At 43.4% G+C, this 21,322-nt stretch overlaps 1 protein-coding gene and 1 pseudogene across 4 annotated transcripts in view; both read right to left on the bottom strand.

Moving 5' to 3' along the window:
- The window catches only part of nup98 (nucleoporin 98 and 96 precursor), a 35,576-nt gene that overhangs the window by 345 nt on the left and 13,909 nt on the right, over positions 1–21,322 (bottom strand). For 2 of the 4 annotated variants that reach the window (XM_028466578.1, XM_028466580.1), the window contains exons 9-34: positions 20,999–21,136; positions 20,802–20,931; positions 19,016–19,108; positions 17,631–17,771; positions 15,149–15,279; positions 14,818–15,002; positions 14,655–14,741; positions 13,815–13,995; positions 13,643–13,718; positions 12,400–12,513; positions 12,133–12,271; positions 10,254–10,431; positions 10,045–10,185; positions 9,214–9,408; positions 9,030–9,129; positions 7,138–7,310; positions 6,909–7,075; positions 6,552–6,817; positions 1,728–1,997; positions 1,505–1,662; positions 1,236–1,376; positions 1,024–1,151; positions 745–966; positions 420–655; positions 207–361; positions 35–146 (exon numbers count right to left, since the gene is read on the bottom strand). In XM_028466578.1, coding sequence (XP_028322379.1) covers positions 35–146; positions 207–361; positions 420–655; positions 745–966; positions 1,024–1,151; positions 1,236–1,376; positions 1,505–1,662; positions 1,728–1,997; positions 6,552–6,817; positions 6,909–7,075; positions 7,138–7,310; positions 9,030–9,129; positions 9,214–9,408; positions 10,045–10,185; positions 10,254–10,431; positions 12,133–12,271; positions 12,400–12,513; positions 13,643–13,718; positions 13,815–13,995; positions 14,655–14,741; positions 14,818–15,002; positions 15,149–15,279; positions 17,631–17,771; positions 19,016–19,108; positions 20,802–20,931; positions 20,999–21,136 — 4,057 coding nt within the window. The remainder of the gene's footprint in view (positions 1–34; positions 147–206; positions 362–419; positions 656–744; positions 967–1,023; positions 1,152–1,235; positions 1,377–1,504; positions 1,663–1,727; positions 1,998–6,551; positions 6,818–6,908; positions 7,076–7,137; positions 7,311–9,029; positions 9,130–9,213; positions 9,409–10,044; positions 10,186–10,253; positions 10,432–12,132; positions 12,272–12,399; positions 12,514–13,642; positions 13,719–13,814; positions 13,996–14,654; positions 14,742–14,817; positions 15,003–15,148; positions 15,280–17,630; positions 17,772–19,015; positions 19,109–20,801; positions 20,932–20,998; positions 21,137–21,322) is intronic. The other 2 variants (XM_028466579.1, XM_028466581.1) reach the window with 1 other exon arrangement.
- On the bottom strand, positions 8,445–8,561 carry LOC114476266 (uncharacterized; annotated as a pseudogene).

Genomic DNA, 21,322 nt, shown 5'->3' with positions numbered 1-21,322 from the left:
CGTCAGTGTGGGCGTGTGTGACCTCATCTCTCACCTGATTGGGCGAGCCGGTCCCTGGCCGTCCTACAGGGCAGTGATTGGATTCGTCCACAGAGAGACGTCACGTCGCCATGGAGACGCTCCAGCTGGTATGGGGCGTCATCCGTCTGCAGTGAGAGGATGTTGTTATATTGTGGTGAGTGTGGGGGGTGCGGCCTCAGTAGTACCTGCTGTAGGTGTGTCAGTGTGTTGATGACAGTGATGTAATCCAGGTACACATGCCCCGCCCTCCCCCAGTCCACAATGGCCGCGCTGCGTTCAGGAACCGACAGACCGTGTAGAAACTCCAGCAGGTACTGGTGCTCCTCGTTGATGATGCAGTCTAAAGGGGGGGGGAAGTCAGAGGGGGCGTGTGGGTGTGTCTTAGTGATGTCACTAACCTGAGGCCAGGTGCTGGATCAGCAGACGGTGGCACTGGTTCCAGAGTCCGGCCCGGTACAGGTGTTGGACCTGCTGGTGGGGGTCAGACACACTCTGAGCTCGGAGGGCTTTGGCCTCATGGATCCACCAATCAGGGACCAGCAGACGCTCAACCAGGAAGTGTTCCCTCTGCTCCGCCTCCTCACCCAGGGTCACATGACGCCACAGCAGCTCTCGCACCGCTCGCTCACGGTGCCTGAGCGTTAGTATGTAGCGTTAGCATTAGCATGGAGCGTGTTTAGAGTGTGTAACACATGTATAGTGTGCACTATAGTGTGTACTCACGTGTTGTGGGGCAGGTGCAGCAGCACAAACACTGCCATGTCCCAGTGTCCTAGTGCCTCCAGCTGAGCAGAGAAACTGCAGTGGAGGAGGGACTGGAGCTCAGAGCTGAGGTGTCTATAGTTGAGCCCCTGCAGAACGTTCCAGAGGCTCCAGCTCAGACTGAAGTCACAGCGCTGAGACGTAGACGAGCGTGGCTCCAGCAGCGGCACCAGGCTGTACAGTCTGTAGGAGGCACGGGGTCAGATGGAGCAGCAGGTCACATCACATGACCTCACCAACCTGTCACTGAACAGCTTGAGCAGGTGGAAGCACACGTCATACTGAGGTCGTCCACCTTCCTCCTCTTCCTCACGCTCCAGGTATGGCGGTAGAGGAGCACATGCATACCTCCCCTCCTCACACGAGCCCTGTGGGTGGAAGGCGTGTTAACGCAGACACACGCAGAGACGTACAGACAAGCACACACGCAGAGCGAGTGAGCCGTGCCTCACCTGGAACGCAGCTTCATATCTGCAGAGGGCGTCGCCCACAGAGGCCGTGGGAGGTAGTAGGAACCACAGGTGGACACCAACGCATCTCTTCCAGTCCAGCTCAGCACACACGTTCACCAGGGAGTCTGACGACTGCCACACCTGCAACACCGCACAGGAAACACACAGTGAACGCTTTCAAACTAAAAATAAAAGCAGTTTGTTCTTTCACGGGTCGACTGGTCATGGTATAATGTGACAGATGTAAAATGTGTGTGCGTTAGTCGTACAGCTCTCCCTGACAGCAGGCTGAAGAGGCGGAGCCTCTCCTCAGACAGGAAGCAGTCTGTGTGCGTCTGGTTCCAGTCGCTGAGCTGCAGAGCCAGCAGCTCTCTGGCATGCGGCGCCCCAGCGCTCTGAGCCAATAGCAGAGAGAGGCGATGGTCTCCTGGTCACATGACACACATTAGCCTTAGGTCAAAGATGGAGCAGCGTTTAAACGCCGACACTCACCCTTTCTCTGAGCCACCCCGCACGCCTCAGCTACGAGGTTTCCTGTCAGGTAGCTGAAGACGGCATCCACGTGATGACCCTTTCCCGCCAAGGCCACTTCCTCCTCCACACGGGGGGCCGCACCCTCAGAGAGCCAGGCTGAGAAGCTCCGCCTCCTATCCAGCTGCTGCTCGTACTCGCCTGTCGTCTCCTCTGGATGCTGACGGGCCCCCAGACGCCCCCACAGGGCAGAACACAGTGTCCACACCTCACACCAGGACCTAAGCACAGCTACACACACACAATATCATCTTTACGTACGTTTGGCTCTTTTTATTCTGAAAAACTGTTACTTCCTTCTTTGCACTCACAGCTCCTACTCTTTAGTCATTACGCTGCGTTCACACCAAACGCGTTTTCAGGACGCTTGTGATCATTGAATACAGACGCTTGTCACCAGCGTCGAAGATGCTCGGGATGCGCGTTTAGGGGAGGGGCTTCTCTGTTGCCGGTGGTGTTCATACAATGGGTGATATGATCAGTTATGTTCATAATTCACATAGTGACTGTGAAGTAGGGCTGTCAAAATTGCTCAAAAATGACGTTTGAATATTCCCTCTTAACCCCGCCCCCAATATTCGAATTATTCGAATATTTTTTTTTTATAAATAATTATTATATTATAAATAAATATATATATCTGGTTGCGCATGTTGTCAATAACGTGCATTAGGTCAATAACAAGACAAATTAATACAAAGAGACATAATAACTACTTGGTTTTTTTTTTTTTTTAATTCAAGTTAAAACATTTGACAACCTTGTAACGGGATGTCGTAAAGGAAAGGGTGCCAGTCAGCGTCAGGTCTGACAAATAATAATAAATTCCACTCAAAACAAAATGACTATAACCTGTACAAAACAGAAATAGTTTAATGAACAATCAATACACATTTCCACAAAATACACCAGAAATCAAGTTCAATTCAGTTTGTGTATTTCACAGGTAGTTTACATGATCAGTCCATTCCATGAAAATCCAGTTCGTATTTTACGCCACCATCGGTTTCGTGAATCCGTTCCCTTATGGCTCACACTCGAATGAAAAGGAAACTCCACTCCGGGTTTTACCACGGATCCCACCCTATAAACAACCCGGAAGACACGATAAGAAAAAAAAACACAAGAAAACTCTTCACTAACTAAAGTTTCAGTCACTGTACCTCCCGTCAGTAGAGTCTGGGTTCAGTTGGGGAATGTCACGGTAGTCACGGCTCGGTACTCTGCAGAATTATAAAATCATAAGTTCGTCGCAGGGCAACAGAGAACGCTGACATGCTACCGGTGCTAACATTTGTTGGCTGTTACCAAGGCGACGATCGAAGGATAACTAGCAGTTCAGCAGCAGGTAGAGATCTACGATGTTGCTGGCATGTCTGTCTCTCAGCAGGTGTCCAACGTGGGCGTTTTTAATAGCGCTCCACGGGTTGGCAGCGTGTGATCATTGGATGAACGGTGACAAGTGGGCGTGAACGGCTGGACCCGTGAAATGGAAAATAACCTCAAACAGCTGGAACGCTACAACCTTAAACATATTATTTCCCACACCCTCATGCTCTCTGTACATAACCATATGTAGCAGGATTCACAAACATTTTTACAGTTTAGAAGTAAACGCTCCAAGCGAGCTGCAGTAAACATGGAACTTTTCTACCCACTTTATTAATGAATATCTATTCACTCAAGTACAGTAGCCTACACTTTAGTAATATTTCTGTTTAATGTGAAATAAAATATGACAACAAACAACTTATACCCTGAGGTTCATAAAAAATAAAGTGCTAATAAACTGAAAAAGGCTACTTACATTCTTGGTGCTTGTATAAAAAAGTAAACAAAGCTAACTGCGCTATCACTGGTGTAGGATCAGGCCTCCAGGCCTCCAGGTTATTTGCCAAAAACACAAGACGGTCCACATTTGAAGGGGCCTGTGCTGATCTCTTTATTTACTATATTCCCAGTGGTGGAAAATACGCGTTCAGAGTGCACTGATGATCCGGGGATGGAACGATATTTCTTTGCCATCTGAGCGACGTGAGGGTATCTCACAGAGCTTTCCACCACATGAGAGGATTTTATTGCCCAGGAATTGGAGATTGTTGTTCATACATCGACATCTCTTTTTGAAGCAGTAGGCTGATGTCCTCCTGGTCTGGGCTGTTCGTGCAATACGTGTCTCTGAAGACACACCCCATAGCAGATAACAGTTTTCTCAGCGGGTTGCGTTTGCTGATCACGGGGTTGTTTGCTAGCGGCCTCACTGCCTGTGCCTTTGGCCACATTCACTGGTTTCATCTCCTCCAGAATAACCACCTGCACCTCTTTCAAATGAACGAGGCAATGAAAGCGTGGATCCAGGTAACTCGCTTTGTTAAGCAGCATAAATGCACCTTTTTCCTCACAATAACGCTTCTCCAGATCTGTGGCGATCTTTGTCTTCATCTCTGACAATGTCGGTGGTTCTGGTCCATCTGGCATTGCTTTTATATTATATTAAAGGCAGCACAGCCGACGCTGTTGGATATTTGTCAGTTGAAAGAGCTTCACTTTAAAGGGTTTAAGGGCCTCTTGCTCCTGCAATAAATAAGTAAATATAATGTGTTGATATTATAGGACAGGTTTGCATTTGTCCAGCTTATTAACATACACACACTGTAAATTAGGGCCATCATTCTCCCTAATTTGTCCAGCTTATTACTGTACATTTCATACACTATGCTTACCTTTTCCATTAGGGACCATTCGCTTGTGATCAACTCCATTCTTGACAGTTTTTTCTCAAAGATGACAGCAGACATCACTGCTTGCTGCTGTGATTCACGGCAGATCATTTCATAAATGCTGTTCCATCACGTCAGACAGTCATTAATCAGCTTCTCATTTTTTAATCCCAAAAGTTGTTGTTTTTGCAGGAGGAGGAAGATTTGTTGAAATGTGAGGCCACCACTTCATCCTACTAACCAGGATTTCAATGGCTCTGACCCCGAGCCCTTTACCCACAGCCAAGTTTATTGTGTGCGCCACACATGGTATATTCACTGTTTGAAGATGTCTCTCCACTGCATTGACGTAATTAGTGGTATTGTCCGTTGTGATGAAATTAAAGATGCCCTTTCTCTGCAAAAAAGTCCAAGATCTCATGAATGCATTCACCTACATTTTCTGCAGTGTGGTTTAGCTAAAGCTCTTTTGTTTTTAGCACATGGTGAGGCATTTCCCAGTCATCATTAATCCAATGGGCCGTTGCTGTAACAGGATGCTGTCGCTAGGGCTGTCCACCCGTCCGTGGTAAGAGTTCCTTTATCATGTCTGAGGTGCTGTTATACACTTCTACGACTCTATTGGTGACTGTTCCACGGCTCAGGATGCGGTACCTCGGTTCCATTTCTTGACAAAACTCCGTGAAGCCTGCTCCATCCACGACACTGATCGGTCTCATGTCCTTACAAATGAACGATGTTAATTTCCGCCTGATGGCTTCTTGTCGTGTCGCAGACAATGCTCTTGTTGTGGGCGGTGCAAAATAAGTGTCAAGCCGTGGCTGTTTAGATGTAGTTCCACACATCATGCCAAGCTCCTTTGGATGCACATTTTCAAGATGTAACCTCATGTTGCTAGTGGTTGAATGGTATGCTAACTGCATCTTACATAGCTTGCATACTACTTTATCTTGCGGATCTACAAATTTACCTTCTACCGACCAAAATCCAAAGTACTTCCAGACATGGCTTTTTAGATGTGTTGGTGTTAAAATCACTATCACTGCTGCGGTCGAGTTGGGCTCTGCACTTTCTGTCACCTTCCATATGCACTGTCACTGACGTGACCCCTCAAGCAGCGCTAGCACAGCAGACAGCTGCGCCTGCTACCCATTGAACTATATAAAAACCTACCGCGGGCGTATTTTTCCCATAATATATATATATAATGTTTTTAGTAATATTCGAATATCAATTTTCACGTTCGAATTTTAATATTTTTTTACTATTCGAATATGTATTCGCGTTTAGAATATTTGATGACAGCCCTACTGTGAAGTGGTGGAACATTGTGATGAGAAGGTGTTTCTGGTCAGATGTATTTAGGTGTGACTCAGCGTTTACACTGTGATGTCAGAGGGTTATAGAGAAGTGTGGGTGGATGGAGTTCCTTGATGAACACGCCCCCTCTGACTCCCGTTCATCAACTCTACATTAACCAGTGACTTGGCTTTATTTACGCATTGGTGCCGTTTCTGGATTCATCAGAGCTGTGATTGGACGAGAGTCTCTTTCAGCTTTACTTCTGTTTCTCCTGTGCCCAGTTTAACGACCTGCTGACCAGCATCAGCGCTCACATCTCCTACCAGGACCACAACTACAGATGCTCTATTCCAGCAGAAGAGTCTGTCCATCTGTCTCTGGTTAGTGTGTTTTTTTTCTTTTTCTCATTATTCTGATGACGTCACAGTCGGGGAACGCTCCTGATTGGTCGATATAACCCAAAAGTTCAACAATCCCAACTCCAGCGTCGGCTGCATTGGAAGCGCCCAGACGCACATCTGGGCGAAAAGCTTGAAAACGCGCTGCGCGTGGTTGTGTAATGTACGGTGGACGTGGCTGTATACCGTATGGTGGTCGTGTAACATATGGTGGGCGTGGTTGTGTAACGTACGGTGGGCGTGGCTGTATACCGTATGGTGGTCGTGTAACATATGGTGGGCGTGGTTGTGTAATGTACGGTGGACGTGGCAGTATACCGTATGGTGGTCGTGTAACATATGGTGGGCGTGGTTGTGTAACGTACGGTGGGCGTGGCCGTGCGTCTCACTCAGCGCTGCGATCCACTCAGCATACTCGTGAAGAGCCTCCACCCCGGGCTGAGGACGTAGGAGTGGACAGGAGGCTCCGTCGGGTGTGCTGATGGTGCAGTGCTTCAAACTGATCTGAAGGGGGCGTTGGAGGAAGCCCACAGACTCCTCCTCTTCTTCTTCTTCTTCTGTGGTCTTTATGAGATGAGGCTGTACCACCTGGAGCTGTTCCACCGTCACTTTGTACGGACTGTGTGCGAGTCTGTGTGAGAACACAAGGTACACAATTACTGTGTGTGTGTGTGTGTGTGTGTGTGTGTGTGTGTGTGCGTGCGTGTGTGTGTCCGTCCTACGGTCTTCTGGCTCCTGAATGGATGAAGCTGAAGTCGGTCTTCAATCTGAGGTCCTCCTGGTGTGATGAACCCAGGACGTGTCCACTGTGGACCAGGGTCCAGCTTGGACCCCACCCCACCCTGAAGGAGCGCACCCTGAACAGGCCACAGTCCATCAACAGCGCCCCCTGCCGGACGCACACGGTCAGCATGATAAAGGACTACAAAGATGGCCACTGGCTCCACCCACCTTCCCCTGAGTGATGGAGTCCTCGATGGGGACGGGCCCGCCCAGCCTCCGAGCACCAACCGTCCTGATTGGAGGATCTGCAACACGAGGCGTGAGGAGGAAGTGTGAAGGCCCCGCCCACTGTGAAGGGGGGGCGGGCTGGAGGACGGACACAGATTGAGTGGGACGGACACCTGCAGACAACACACCTCAGAAGATGTCTGTAGAAGCCCCGCCCCTTCCACAACACTTATTAACATTAATAAGATTCACACTAATGCTGCACCATCAATATAATCACTAGATGAGACCAGGGTGAAACAGGAAGCTGTAGGAGTCAAAGTCTGTCCTAATATTTCCTCCTATCTCCTTTCCTATCCACTTTTCCTTAACCCTGTGGGTGACGTCACAGGGTTCAGGAAAGGTGTTAGGAGACTTCCTAATGGAGTTAAGGAAAGGACATCACGTTGTTTAGACCAGTGATTCTCAACTGGTGGGTCAGGACCCAAAAGTGGGTCGCGGCCCTGTACTGGGTGGGTCATGGACAGCTGGTCAAAAATAAATAAATAGAATTTGTCTTTTATTTTGAAAGAAACTTTTCTTTTGACAGGCATGCTCTGAAATGCATGTTGCACAGGAAAATATAGATTTATGTTTTAAAAAAGATTATATACATGTGCTTTCAACAGCTATTTTTGAAAAACTAAATTTGGTTGGTTGAATGAATTCTCAAAAAAATGTGGGTCACAATTTAATGTCTGTGGCAAAATGTGGGTCCCAGGGTGAGACCAGTTGAGAACCACTGGTTTAGACAATTAGACACACTTCACTGGGTGACGTGATAACAATAATAATATAATATTAATAACAATAAGGTTAGTGACGTCTGTCGTAATGAAAAAACTACACATTTCCTAAAATGGACTAAAAGCTAATTTCTAACACTTTCCACTGATATGTCATAAATCACAGGTTTGAATATAAATCAAAGGAAAAGAGGTTACCATGGCTACGAGGAACTAAAGGTAAACTAAAGAACGTCACATAATAATAATGCATCTGTTTTATATAGCGCTTTATCATAGACACTCAAAGTCACTTTACAGAATTAAGGCATTATTCTTTCATTCCACACTTAGTGGTGGTAAGCTACTATTGTAGCCACAGATGCCCTGGGGCAGACTGACAGAATCGAGGCTGCCATAGCGCGCCATCGGACCCTCCGACCACCACCAACACTCACTCACACACTACGTTCATACTAGGCAATGTAGGTGAAGTGCCTTGCCCAAGGACACAATGACAGATACCACTGGGTGACTGCCACCCCACTGTGGCACCTGGAATTCTCAGTGGTCTCCATCCAACTACTAACCAGGCCCAGACCTGCTTAACTTCCGAGATCTCTTGGGATCGGGCAATGACAGGCTGGTATGGCCACATAATGATGACCCACAATTCATTGCAGCAACATAGAGAATGGTTGATCACACTCACTAATCAACATTAATACAAAATAAGGAGAATTGTATTAAATAGTTTCATTAATGTCAGATATAGACCTACATAACGTAGACATACACGTACAACCACACAAAGCATTCCTTGGTCAATGAAATATGTTAAATAAAAATGTCTCTGATCCATTTTTCTAGAACCTCAGAGTGTCTGTTTAATGTCATGGTGAGTTTTCATGAACACTCTGATTTGCGGGTCCCTTTAAATGTTGCTGCAATGAATTGTGGGTCATCGTTATGTGGTCTCCTTTGGTAAAGGATTTATCAGTGTTTCCTAAGCTAAAGGAGCTTAAAAAGGAAACATTGAGTCTCTAACCCCAACCATGGCCGCCACTTAAACACTTCCAGGCTTAAAGAAAAGAAATAGGAGGGACTATTAGGACAGCTCAGTCCTACCTGAGGGACGACTCTGAGCAGCTGATTGGACGAGGCCAGAGGACGTCATGTGGTTCATCAACTCATCATCGTCATCATCAAACAGAGAAGCTTTCATGACCTGAGGGATGAAGAGTACCAGGTCACACTGTGTGTTACTGTGTGTGCGCGATACTGTGTGCGTGTGTGTTACTGTGTGTGTGACCTGCAGAGTGTGTGTGTTGATTCCCAGTGATGTCATCATGTTTCCAGACACACAGAGGGCTGAGTGCTCATTGGTCAAAGCCAGCGTGGGGGGGGCAGGGTCCTCTCCCACCAACATGCTCTCTGACACACTGTAAGTGATGTCAGCCATGTCGCTGTCCAGCTCGGCCACACCCCTTTCCACAGCGACGCCTCCCTGAGCAGTGAGAGGGAGGAGCTTCAACTTAATTTCACTCTAAACGTTACCAAGGACACTTCATCATTGATCCACCATTACCCACAGTGACATCATCAGTGTTCATTCAGCTCCTCGTGTTGTTCTAGTTCAAAGGTCTCCAACCCATGGTTCTGGAGCCACAAGTGGCTCTTTCATCTGTCTGCTGTGGCTCTGTGTGTATTTATTAATGAATCTATATTACATAGAACTAGAACACTGTCCATAGAACCTAAACATCACTGAACCACATGTTGAGGATTACCCAGGCCACACCCCATGAAAGAGCTTTGACTACTTATATATATTTTAGCTAGAGTAGGGGTCTCCTCCCAGGGTCAAACCACACATTTTGTCCAAGTGACAATAAAACTGAGGCTCACCTTTTTGTTCTTAATAAAAAAATTATTAATAATAACAATAATAATAATAATATAGTCTAAACATGACAAGGACTCAAATACATATTTAGTATTTTATTCAAAGATAACTTTTAAACCCGAGTGTTTTTGTTCCACATAAATATAACTTAGTTTCCTCTTATAACAACATTAAGGTTAATGTTGTTTGTGGCTCCTCTGCTCTATTTCACATAAAGCTTCAAAGTCCAACATTAACCTGGAGCGGTGGTGGCGACGCCCCCTGCTGCTGAGAAGCAGCAGCTAATGTGGGCGGAGCCATCTTCAGCTTCTTGGGGTCCACTGAGATGTCCTCGTCCTCATCTGAGTCCTGTAGTCCGTACTTGGAGAAGTGGGTCACCTGATGGAGCAGAGCACAGGTCAGAGGTCAGAACCACAGACTCCTCCTCCTCCGCCTCCTGGTCTGACCTCAAACACCCAGGACCCGGTCTCAGGTCTGTAGTCTAGGAAACGGGCTCCTTGTTTACGACAGGCCTTCTCCAGACGAGCCTCATAGTTGATGTCACTCAGTCTCTCAGGGGACCGGATCTGGGAACACGACGTCTTATCGTTGGGCCACACGCCGTCCAGGGTCACCTCAGCCCTCCTGCACAGAGGAGCACCCAGGATTATTGATCACCAATCAATAAGTGTCATCTACACTGAGTGTAATGATTGAGTTAATAACTAAAGAAGAGTTATTAATCAACATGAACCAGAGTCACACCCCCAAGATACACTGATCAATGAGTTCATTGATCAGAGTCTAAAGTCAACTCTCCATATTTATTTACTGATGACATGTATTAAAAAACAGCTTATCAATATGTTTCTGCTCTAAGGGACAGCACGTGTGAGTGAGTTCTGTAAATGAAGGTCTGAGCTTTACATGTTCCTAAAATGTAAAGTTTGATACTAAATAAGATTAGTTTAGTTTTATTTCAAGCACACAATAAAAAAGTGTACAGTATGTACAACATAATACAATAATGGAGTGGTATGAAGTTTAATCCCACCCCCTTTTCTAAAGTCTTATTACAATAGTTTCCTTTGGTTTTATCTACTTTCTTACATAACACAAGCTCATACTTTATATCTTCATACATTCAAACAATATGTTAACAACAAAAATTCCAGTTAAATCAACTCATTTTCCTTCATTTTTATAACGTTAAAAAATAATTTTATAATCTAAATAGTCTTATATTTGAACATTAGTTGAGCTGCTGATTGAAGCTGTTCCACAGTTTTACTCCTTGTACAGAAACACAAACCTTATTACTGTGTACCATCGTTATTATGAAATATAGTTTAAATAACTTTTGTACATTTTGAGGTAAATCATTGCACTTTGCCCTATATACCCACCAGATCTTTGAATTTTAATAATTTGGACTCTATAAAATATATATTTGTATGTTCCCTATAACCTCCTATGGATGGTCAACTGTTGTTGTGGAGTTGTTTCTCACATTTCTGCACAATAAGTCAAATAAGGCCAGACTAGTGAACAATAGAGCATACGTATAGACTTATGATTTAAGCGTTGTCTTGCGCTACTAATTATTGATATATATCAATAATATCAGATTTCCAGTTCACTTTATTATCAATTATGACTCCTAAACATATTATTTCATTAACTTTTTCAGTATTCCCTCTATCCAGCTTAATTTCAATTTGCAAATTATTTTGACCATTACCAAACATAATTAATTTTGTTTTTTTTAAATTTAGTGATAATTTGTTTGTATCAAACCATAATTTCATCTTCTCTAATTCTTTATTTATTTCCTGCACTAACAACTGAAGACCACTACCTGAACAAAAACACTGTGTCATCAGCAAACAACACTAATGTCAATATTTCTGACACTTAAATAAATCATTAATGTAAAGAATAAAGAATTGTGGGCCCAACACTGCCCCCTGTGGGACACCACTAACCCTAACCCACCACAGTCATATTAATATTGGTACATTTGAAGATTAATTCTTACATTTTGAAACTATTTGAATTATCGGTTTTCACCGTAGAACGGAACATTGAATTTAAATTTATTTTAATAAAACTATAACTATATCATTTCCAAGGTCAGGAATATTTTCTGCCAGATCTTTCCCAATATTGACACAATGTATTGAAGGTATTTTCCACCTCCATATATTAAAATATAAACCACCTCCCCCTCCCTCTGATCCCTCACAAGGTGTTCAGCTGAGAGCGCTAACATGATGCAAACAATCTTTTCTCCCATCCCTGGGCAGTTAGCATGTTCTCCCTGTGGGGGGTGGGGGGTTAACTGACCGGTTGAGCCCCTCTCCCTGGGCAGGTTTAGGGCCGTCGTCGGGGTAGACCACCACCTCTTTACGTCTGAAGTGGACGATGTGGTCCAGGTTCAGGTTGGTCACGTTCACCTTCCCAGGAAAGAAGATGGAGCCATAGCCTGGACCAATCAGAGAACAAAACAACATCAACATCTGTTCGGCCTGTTCGCTTACTGCAATAAACAAACATCAGCTCCTCTGTATCTTTCTCTACCATTGATTAGATTAATCAATGTGTGTGTGTTACCTTTCCTGCCGATGGTGAAGTTCTCTACGACACATTCTCCGTTTTCATCGACCACTTCAGCGAGATCATCCATGGATGGGATTGTGTAGTAGCCAACACGAGTCAGCACAACACCTACACAACAACACAACGAGTCAGCACCACACCTACACAACAACACAACGAGTCAGCACCACACCTACACAACAACAACGAGTCAGCACCACACCTACACAACAACAACGAGTCAGCACCACACCTACACAACAACAACGAGTCAGCACCACACCTACACAACAACAACGAGTCAGCACCACACCTACACAACAACAACACAACGAGTCAGCACCACACCTACACAACAACGAGTCAGCACCACACCTACACAACAACAACACAACGAGTCAGCACCACACCTACACAACAACGAGTCAGCACCACACCTACACAACAACGAGTCAGCACCACACCTACACAACAACAACACAACGAGTCAACGGTCACATTTACATGAGCTTTAATTCTCTTTTAATACAGAATAAAAGTTAATTCCTCTTTGAACTGACCAAGTAAACCCCTAATACAAATGTAATTCATAATTAAACTTGAATCCTAATTAGGTGCATTCTGATTTTGATTCAGAATTAAATAATCCCTTGCTCTTGTAAACACTTAATTCCACTTTAATTTATTTCTGGTGGTTCTGAACATGTTTGACTGGTGACATCATCATCCAAGATGGCTGCCGTTGGACTGGAGCAAAGAATATTTATTTAATAAAAGCCTTGAAAGACATAATATAATGAAGAACAGTAACCACTGGCTCTGATTTGTCAAAGTACAGTTTTCTATTTCTTGCTCAGCTGACCAAAGTTAAACACTGTTATTGTCAAAACTACATTTATTGTTCATTTGTTCCAAGTTCCATAGTGTGAAAATGAAAGAGCATAGTCAAATGACTGTTGAAAAAAAATAAGTGAAATTATTCATCTCTTCAATAAAAACTAAAAGTGTAAACAGTTCTTATCATGTGGTCTTCTGTGTTGGAGCCAAAAATAAAAGGTTTGTTGTGTTTTTTCTGATAGACGTGAATATGTCACGTTCTCCTATCCAATCAGAACCTTCCCAACCCTCAGACCTGAAGAGGGATTGAATAAAGCAGAATAAACCTGTTTACATGTAAACACCAAGCAGAACGCTTTCATTCTGAATAATTTATTTCAGAATCATTAATTCCGAAATAAAAAGCGTGTGTGAGTGTGACCTGCAGGGTGAGGACTGTGCTGCTCCTCGTGCACAGATTCATCTCTCTCAGACAGTGACACGTCTTCACTGCTCACCTGAAAACACACACACAGAAAGAGAGTGGGTAATAAATACTGTGTGTGTGTGTGTGTGTGTGTGTGTGTGTAACGTTCCATGGTGCATTCACTGACCTCCAGACCAATAGCTCGGTGCATGTTGAGCTCAGTGATGGTGTCCTGGGGGCTGGGAGGGGCTCTGCTCTGTGGGAGGGGCTTACTGATGGGGTTGACGTAGAACTGGGACACCTCAGGGCTGTTGGGAGGGGCATCGCCCTGAGGCTCCACCTCCTCACTCTGAGGCTCCACCTCCTCACTGCAGTCAGTTAACAGACTCACTGTAGCTTAGCAGCAATAAAACAGACTAATCATGAAGGTCTCACTGCTGCCCCAAGAGGTCACATGACTTATTACAGGGTTCCCACACTTTTTTCACAATGATTTTTCAAAACCTTTCCAAAATATTTACCAAATTTCCATGACTTAGTTCTGAAGCACAAAGATCTTTTTTTTCTGCGTATGCATTTGCTGGTTTTTAGCGTACGCAGTTTTATAAACGAGGTCAACAGTGAATTTGTGAGATCTGGTGATTCACTCTCAGATAACGCTGAACACATTTTAAACTTTAAAATAAAATACGCTATATTTCCAAAACTGTTAAAATATTCCACGACTTTTCAAGACTGAAAAATCGTTTTTTAAATTCCATAACCTTTCCAGGAATTATTACAGTAAACAATATATTGGTTCCTTCAACAAACAGTGATAATATTTCTGTGAAGGCGTACCTGCACATTTTAGTGAAAAAGCAGAAAATGTTTTTAAAAATTAAAAAAAACCATACTTAGTGGGAGCATATCGATAATTGATCGTGCGGAAAAATATCGCGATACATCGCCGCATCAAGATATTGTCACACTTTTGTGTGTAGTGAGTGTGTACCTTTGTCTGTGTGTGTGTGTAGTGAGTGTGTACCTGTGTCCGTTGTGTGTGTCTTTATTTAGAACACTGCTGTACTGACTGCTGCTCATGTTCTTCAGCACCAACTTCTTAATGCTCCTCCTGCAGCACACACACACACACACACACTGGTCACACACACACACACTGGTCACACACACACACACAACTACAGTACCTGGGTATGAAGGAGGAGGAGGTGAGGGGGGGCTCGTCATCCAGCCCATCAAACAGAGAAGATTTGGAGGAGGAGGAGGGGGGCAGGGCTTTGGGTCTCATCCTGGAGGCGGGTCTAGGGGTCAGCTTGTAGTGGGTGGGTGTGGTCAGAGCCTTCTGAGCTGTGGGATTGGTGGGCTTCAAACGCTGTGGGGGAGAGCGAGTGTGTGTGTGTGAAATCAGATTGTTGATACAATAAGAGTTTAAACATTAAAAAACATAACACATGGAAACATCAGTCAGTGACACACTTTAACACATTCACTATGACTGTGTGTGTGTGTGTGTCTGACCTCCTCCTTCTTGGGGTCACTCAGAGGGTTCCTGAACAGAGGAGAGTCTCCGTATGGACTGTATGCCAGAACACTGAGCTGCTGCTGTAACAACTGCTGCTGAGCTGCTGCTGCACTGGGATCACTGAGAGCTACACACACACACACACACACACACCTTTTATATACACATACACATGTGTGTGTGTTTTATATATATATATATATATATAACACATCACACTAACACATATATAACATATTTACACACACATAACATTTATATACACACACACATATATATATAACATATATACACACATATATATAACATTTATAGGTGAAGGAGGAAGGTGCTGAGTCATTGTACAACGTGATTTATTTTAGGTTAATAAATTGTTATGTCTTGAATTTATTTGTCATTAATCATTAATAGTCTCTGTAAAAAAATAACTATTTATTTTGATAGTTTTTATAAAGGGATCCATTGTATAAGAGTCAAAGAGCCACATTAGGTGAGGAGCGAGAGAGAAAGAGATGTGTATTCTGTGGGACGTGACGAGGCGCTCAGCCGCTCTGTATAAAATAACGTTACCCAAAACGAACTTGCACAGATGCGACCACAAAATTTTTTCCACTCGCACACATTGAAAACATACTCGCATATGAGAAAATTTTGGTCGCAGTCTCGAACCCTACATCTGAGGCTCTGCAGCTTGTGACACAGAAAGTTTTATTTCCCTGTTACACGGACATGGAGGAGGAACATGTTCCCAACTAATTTCAAACTTTCTGTTATCAGTGTTCCACTGCCTTAAGCTTTCCATAAGTTCTGGCCATAGACATTATATACGTAAACAACACGTCAACAGCGCTGCCATCTTGGACCGGTGTTGGTGGAGGCAGCGGTGCATAGACATTATGACAGAGAGGTATTTTTTAATCTCTAAGTAGAATTATTTGTTCAATTTTGAACTGATTTCTAAACTGTTTAATTTTTTAAAAACGTCACATGTAGCTATGATACAAGGTGTTTGGACATATTTAAAATGCTGGTTTTACCACTCAACACAATCTCTACACCCACATCCTTGAATATTTCAGTTCTTTGGCTACAATAATTAATAATGATGTAATAGTGATGTTATAATAATAATAATGATAATTAGGACTACAAGCAGTTATGAAAGGGGGCAAATCCTTCCTGCGCGACTCAGCCCCCAGGTTTTGTGGAGCCCATGGAACTACATCACGAAAGATGACGGGTTTGTGGCGAGCGTCAGGACACAGGCCAATGTGTTATTTGCTGTGAACAGGTGGATATAAAGTTTATGAAGATGTGATTTAGAATGTGAAAGTTACAGAGACCTGAGTTCAGGTCTCATTTTCCCGCTCAGTTGTCAGTTCGGCCTCCATTTTTAACTTTTATTTTTCTTCTTCTATTTAACTTTTTTTTTTTTTAATCTCTATTACATTAACATATTTTTTTAATAAACAAACACTTCTATATTGTTGTGGTATAATTTCTAAATTGATTTCTGCTAGTAGTGGGACAGGATATTAACAGTGTTGTGTTGTTCAGCGTTCACATTCACTGATGATTATTTCCCATGGCCCTGAAGGCATCATGGTTACGTACAGCTTTATCTGCCTATGCATGTCTTTGTTTACCTGTGTTCTGAGTGTTGATTGGCTGGGAGGCTGGGGAAAGGGCAGGTGTAAGCGGGAAAAGAGTGAACAATTGTGTTCCCACGGTAGTGTGAGTGTATGACAGTGTAAGACGGTTCTTTGTGTGTTTGATTGTTTATTTTTGGAGTGTTACTACGACCTCCATTAAAGCCTGTAAAACTGTGATAACGGCTCAAATCATGTCATTAAAATACCTTTTGGGCTGCGGTGAGAGTGTGCACACACCCCATCCCCCTCCCCCCTTGCTGCGCGAGGCACCACGCTATTAATCTACCGGCCGCAATACGTTCAATAAAATAATTAACGTCAGGTTTGCTTCGGGCTCGGGCCTACAGTTTAAGTTAATGGGTCAGGCTCAGGTTGGACTTGATTTTTTGGGCCCGATCTAAACGCTACTCTGGTCATATGCTACAGATCTGAGCTGACGAGAAATCAATAGCGCCCCCCCTACTCCCAATGTAAAACAATGGCACTTTGTGGTGATGGGAGGAAGTGCAACAAAAAAAAATCTGTAGGAAATGGGGGATTTTTTAAAAATAATTTCAAACATGGACAGCAGGCCAAAACCAATCGGCTGCAGGCTAACTGTGGCCCGCAGGCCCCAAATTGGATGGCCCTGGTTTTGTGTGACACCACTAGGCAGAGAAGTCCTTGCAGTAGTAAAAACTCAGCTTTGCATTTTATTGGTCTGGCAAACTCAGTTTTGCAGGTGTCCGCCCAAATATGTTTGAGTCTTAATCCTAGATTCTAAACGTTCCTTGTATGTAAACGTGTGTTTGAGGCCCTTTGCCATAGAACGTTAAAACCAACTCACCAACTGGCTGCTGCGTAGCACCAAAGCCCAAAGTGCTGGTCCCAGTGTTAAAGCCTGAGGCTCCAAATGCTCCCATTGTTCCCAGTGTGGAGCCCAGTTTGTTCTGGTTGTTCCCAAAGAGAGAATGTCCTGGTCCCACTGCTGACACACACATAAACTAGTGTTATTATACACTGAACAAAAATATACACACAACACTTGTGTTTTTGCTCCCATTTTTCATGAGCTGAACTCAAAGATCTAAAACATTTTCTATAAACACTACAGACATATTTCATTATTATTGCACAGGTGTGCCACAGAGTGGCCACAATAAAAGGCCACTCTAAAAATGATCAGTTTAATCACAGCACAATGCCACAGATGTCGTTAGTTCTGAGGGAGCGTGTAATTATCATGCTGACTGCAGGAAAGTCCACCAGAGCTGTGAATATTAATTTCTCTACCATAAGACGTCCATAAAGGCGTTTCAGAGAATTAGGCAGTACATCCAACCGGCCTCACAATCACAGACCATGTGTAACCACACCAGTCCAAGACCTCCACATCCAGCATGTTCACCTCCATGAAGGTCTGAGACCAGCCACCAGGACAGCTGCTGCTACAATCGCTTTGTATAACCAAAGAACTTCTGCTCAAACTGTCAGAAAGCGTCTCAGGGAGGTTCATCTGCATGGTCGTTGTCCTCATCGGGGTCTCCACCTGACTGCAGTTCATCATCATAACCCACTTGAGTGGTTAAATGCTCCTGAGGCCGATTGTTGTATCATTCATCCATGACCATCACCTCATGTTGCAGCATGATAATGCTCAGCCCCGTGTTGCTAGGATCCAAACACAATTCCTGAAGCTGAAAACATCCCAGATGTTGAATGACCAGCACAGTCAGTGGTCATGTGACCCATTGAGCATGTTTAGGATGCTCTGATGGGCGGATACCACAGTGTGTTCCACTTCCTGCTAATATCCAGCAGCTTGGAGGAATGGACCAAGATTCCATAGACCACAATCAATAACCTGATCAACTATATGCAAAGGAGATGTGTTGCACTATGGGAGGCTAATGGTGGTCCCACCAGATACCCCCACAGACCCCCCAATAAAGCAAAACTGAACATTTTAGAGTGGCCTTTTATTGTGGCCACCCTGAGGCACACCTGTGCAATAATCATGCTGTCTAATCAGCATGTTGATATGCCACACCTGTGAGGTGGGAGGGATTATCTCTGCTCATTAACACACATTTATCAACAATATTTGAGAGAAATATGTCTTTAGTTTAGATCTTTAAGTTCAGCTCATGAAAAGAAAAATAAACTGTTGCGTTTATATTTTTGTTCAATGTATGACTGGACCAGATGAACCTGGTGCTCAGAAACCCTTACCAGTGCCAAAGCTGGTTCCCAGTCCAGTTCCCAGTCCACCAGTGGTCGTTTTGTTCCCAAACAAACTTCCTGCAGCTGGATTCGCCCCAAAACCTTCAGAAAAACAAGAGGAATCATCCACTCATCCTGTTATTGTCCAATGAGCATCGTGTGTGTGTGTGTGTGTGTGTGTGTACGCGCTGAGTGAACGATGTGATCTGACCACACACAGCATTTAACCCACTAATCAGTCAAAAACAGATGTTAATTATATCACAGATAACAAAGAAACATCTGAATGTTGTCAATATGTACAGAATCATTTGGTCTCATGGAGGTCAGTCATTATTAAAAGTGTTCCACTCAATAATATGTCTCTAAAAACAACATCTATATTAATTTCCCATTATTACATTGGTTTTTAAAGAAAGTTGTATTTATTCCATTTCTATATGAGCAGCACAACCAACAATGAATTCCTCTTTAAAACAGCACAACTTATGTTCAAAACTAAAATAATCAATTTTCTGTTCATATTCAGAGCAGAGGGAAAGTGTTTAGAATAAATATGTAGCTACGTCTTTGTTGCATTACAGTTTGAGGCTGATCAATATGTTCCATTACTCATATGTTCAATCAACTAATATTTGGAGATCGTTTCTCACTGAAAATACCATTAGGCTAATTAATTACATCAATAATTCTGAATCAGATTTGATCTTGTGTGCTTACAGATTATTATTATATATTGTTCCCTGACAGGAGGTACAATTCAGAGACAAACGTCACTGTGGAGCTACAATGTATCTGACATGACATTATTCCATGGTTAGGGTTAAAGGTCAGAAGAGGAGCCACTGAGTTACATTAACAATGCCTGGAATAATAATCTCTCTAATAAGTTCTGTCTACTAACAAGGTTAAGGAAATACAGTTCAAAATGATTGACAGGCTTTTAATTACACCACTGTTACTGAATAGATTCAATCCTTCTTTTACAGTATAGTAATAAATATAAGGTCATTGAGGGGACACACTTCCACTGTATCTTTGACTGTCCTTTCATTAAAATGTTTTGGGAAAATGTACATAAAGGAATTTCTGTAATATTTGGCAAAAATGTAGATCTTAGGCCTGTATCTTGTATTCTTGGTTTGTTGTTGAAGCTCCTTGATGTCCTTTGTGTTTGGTGCTAGAAGATGTATTTTACTTAAATAGATCTCTGTACCCACATTGAGAGCTGAGGAGGTCTGTCAAAGTATAATAGAACTCTTACCCATGGAGCCAATGACCTACTGGCTCAAGGTTAAACACTCTTCATTCTATAAAATATGGGACCTGTTTCTAACTTATGTCAGACTACAGAACACAGACTGTGTGAAGAGGCGTTTATGGTCTTAGATGGACAGATAATCCTAAAGAGACTCGTTCAACATATTTTAGACCTTTGATCAAGAGGAAAAGCTGTAACTCTTTACTGCCTGAAGTCTTGGCTATGTAGCCATTTTATTTGTAATATTTTAATAATCTCTTGTTATTGTAATAACATTTACTCTTATTCATGTGTTTTTGTTTTTTTGCTTAATTTTGTATTATGTGGGTTGGTTATAGTTTTTGCTTTTTATTGCCTGTACTGTTTAAAAGATGGTAATTGATGTAAATGTTTCTTGCTTTTTGTCTTTAAATTGAAAAATAATAAAGATATCTTTAAAAAAAAAAAAACAATGCTTGGACTGTGTGTAGCTGTGATGGGTGTCAGCTCATCATCCTGAGCTAACTGATGAATCATGTCAGAGTTTAGACGTACCAAAAGTAGACGTGTTGTTTCCCGTTCCCAGCGTGAGAGCAGGCTTGTTTCCAAACAGTCCGGTACCAAAGGAGGGGGCGCTGGTGGTGGTGGTGCCAAACCCAGCACTTTTATTCCCAAATAGACTTGGCTATAAGGACAGACAGTTAGCTCCACCCACCGGCCTGTTTCTGTGTTAAATACACATGAGATTGTACCTGTGTGCCCGTGTTTCCAAAGCCGGGGTTGGTTTGTCCGAATAATCCGGTGGCCGCGCCGAATCCAGAGGCGGTGCTGGTCTGAGCCGCTCCAAACAGACCCCCGGCCTGAGACGCTGCAGTGTTACCGAACAGACCCTGAACACACCACACGCATGGGCCAGTCAGGAAGTGGGTCACCCCCAAACCCTAAACCACTTCCTGTTTGTCATTGTAAATGAGAACCTGCTCAGTGACTTATCTGATTAAATAAAAGTTTAAAAAAGGTGCTTGTTGATATTGGTACATTTAGGAACAGATCTATTCTTTATATGTCTGTGACAA

This window comes from Gouania willdenowi, chromosome 14 (assembly GCF_900634775.1).
Source record: "Gouania willdenowi chromosome 14, fGouWil2.1, whole genome shotgun sequence".
In the NCBI taxonomy this organism is placed as follows: Eukaryota; Metazoa; Chordata; class Actinopteri; order Blenniiformes; family Gobiesocidae; genus Gouania; species Gouania willdenowi.
This window is presented reverse-complemented; position numbering and strand designations above follow the sequence as displayed.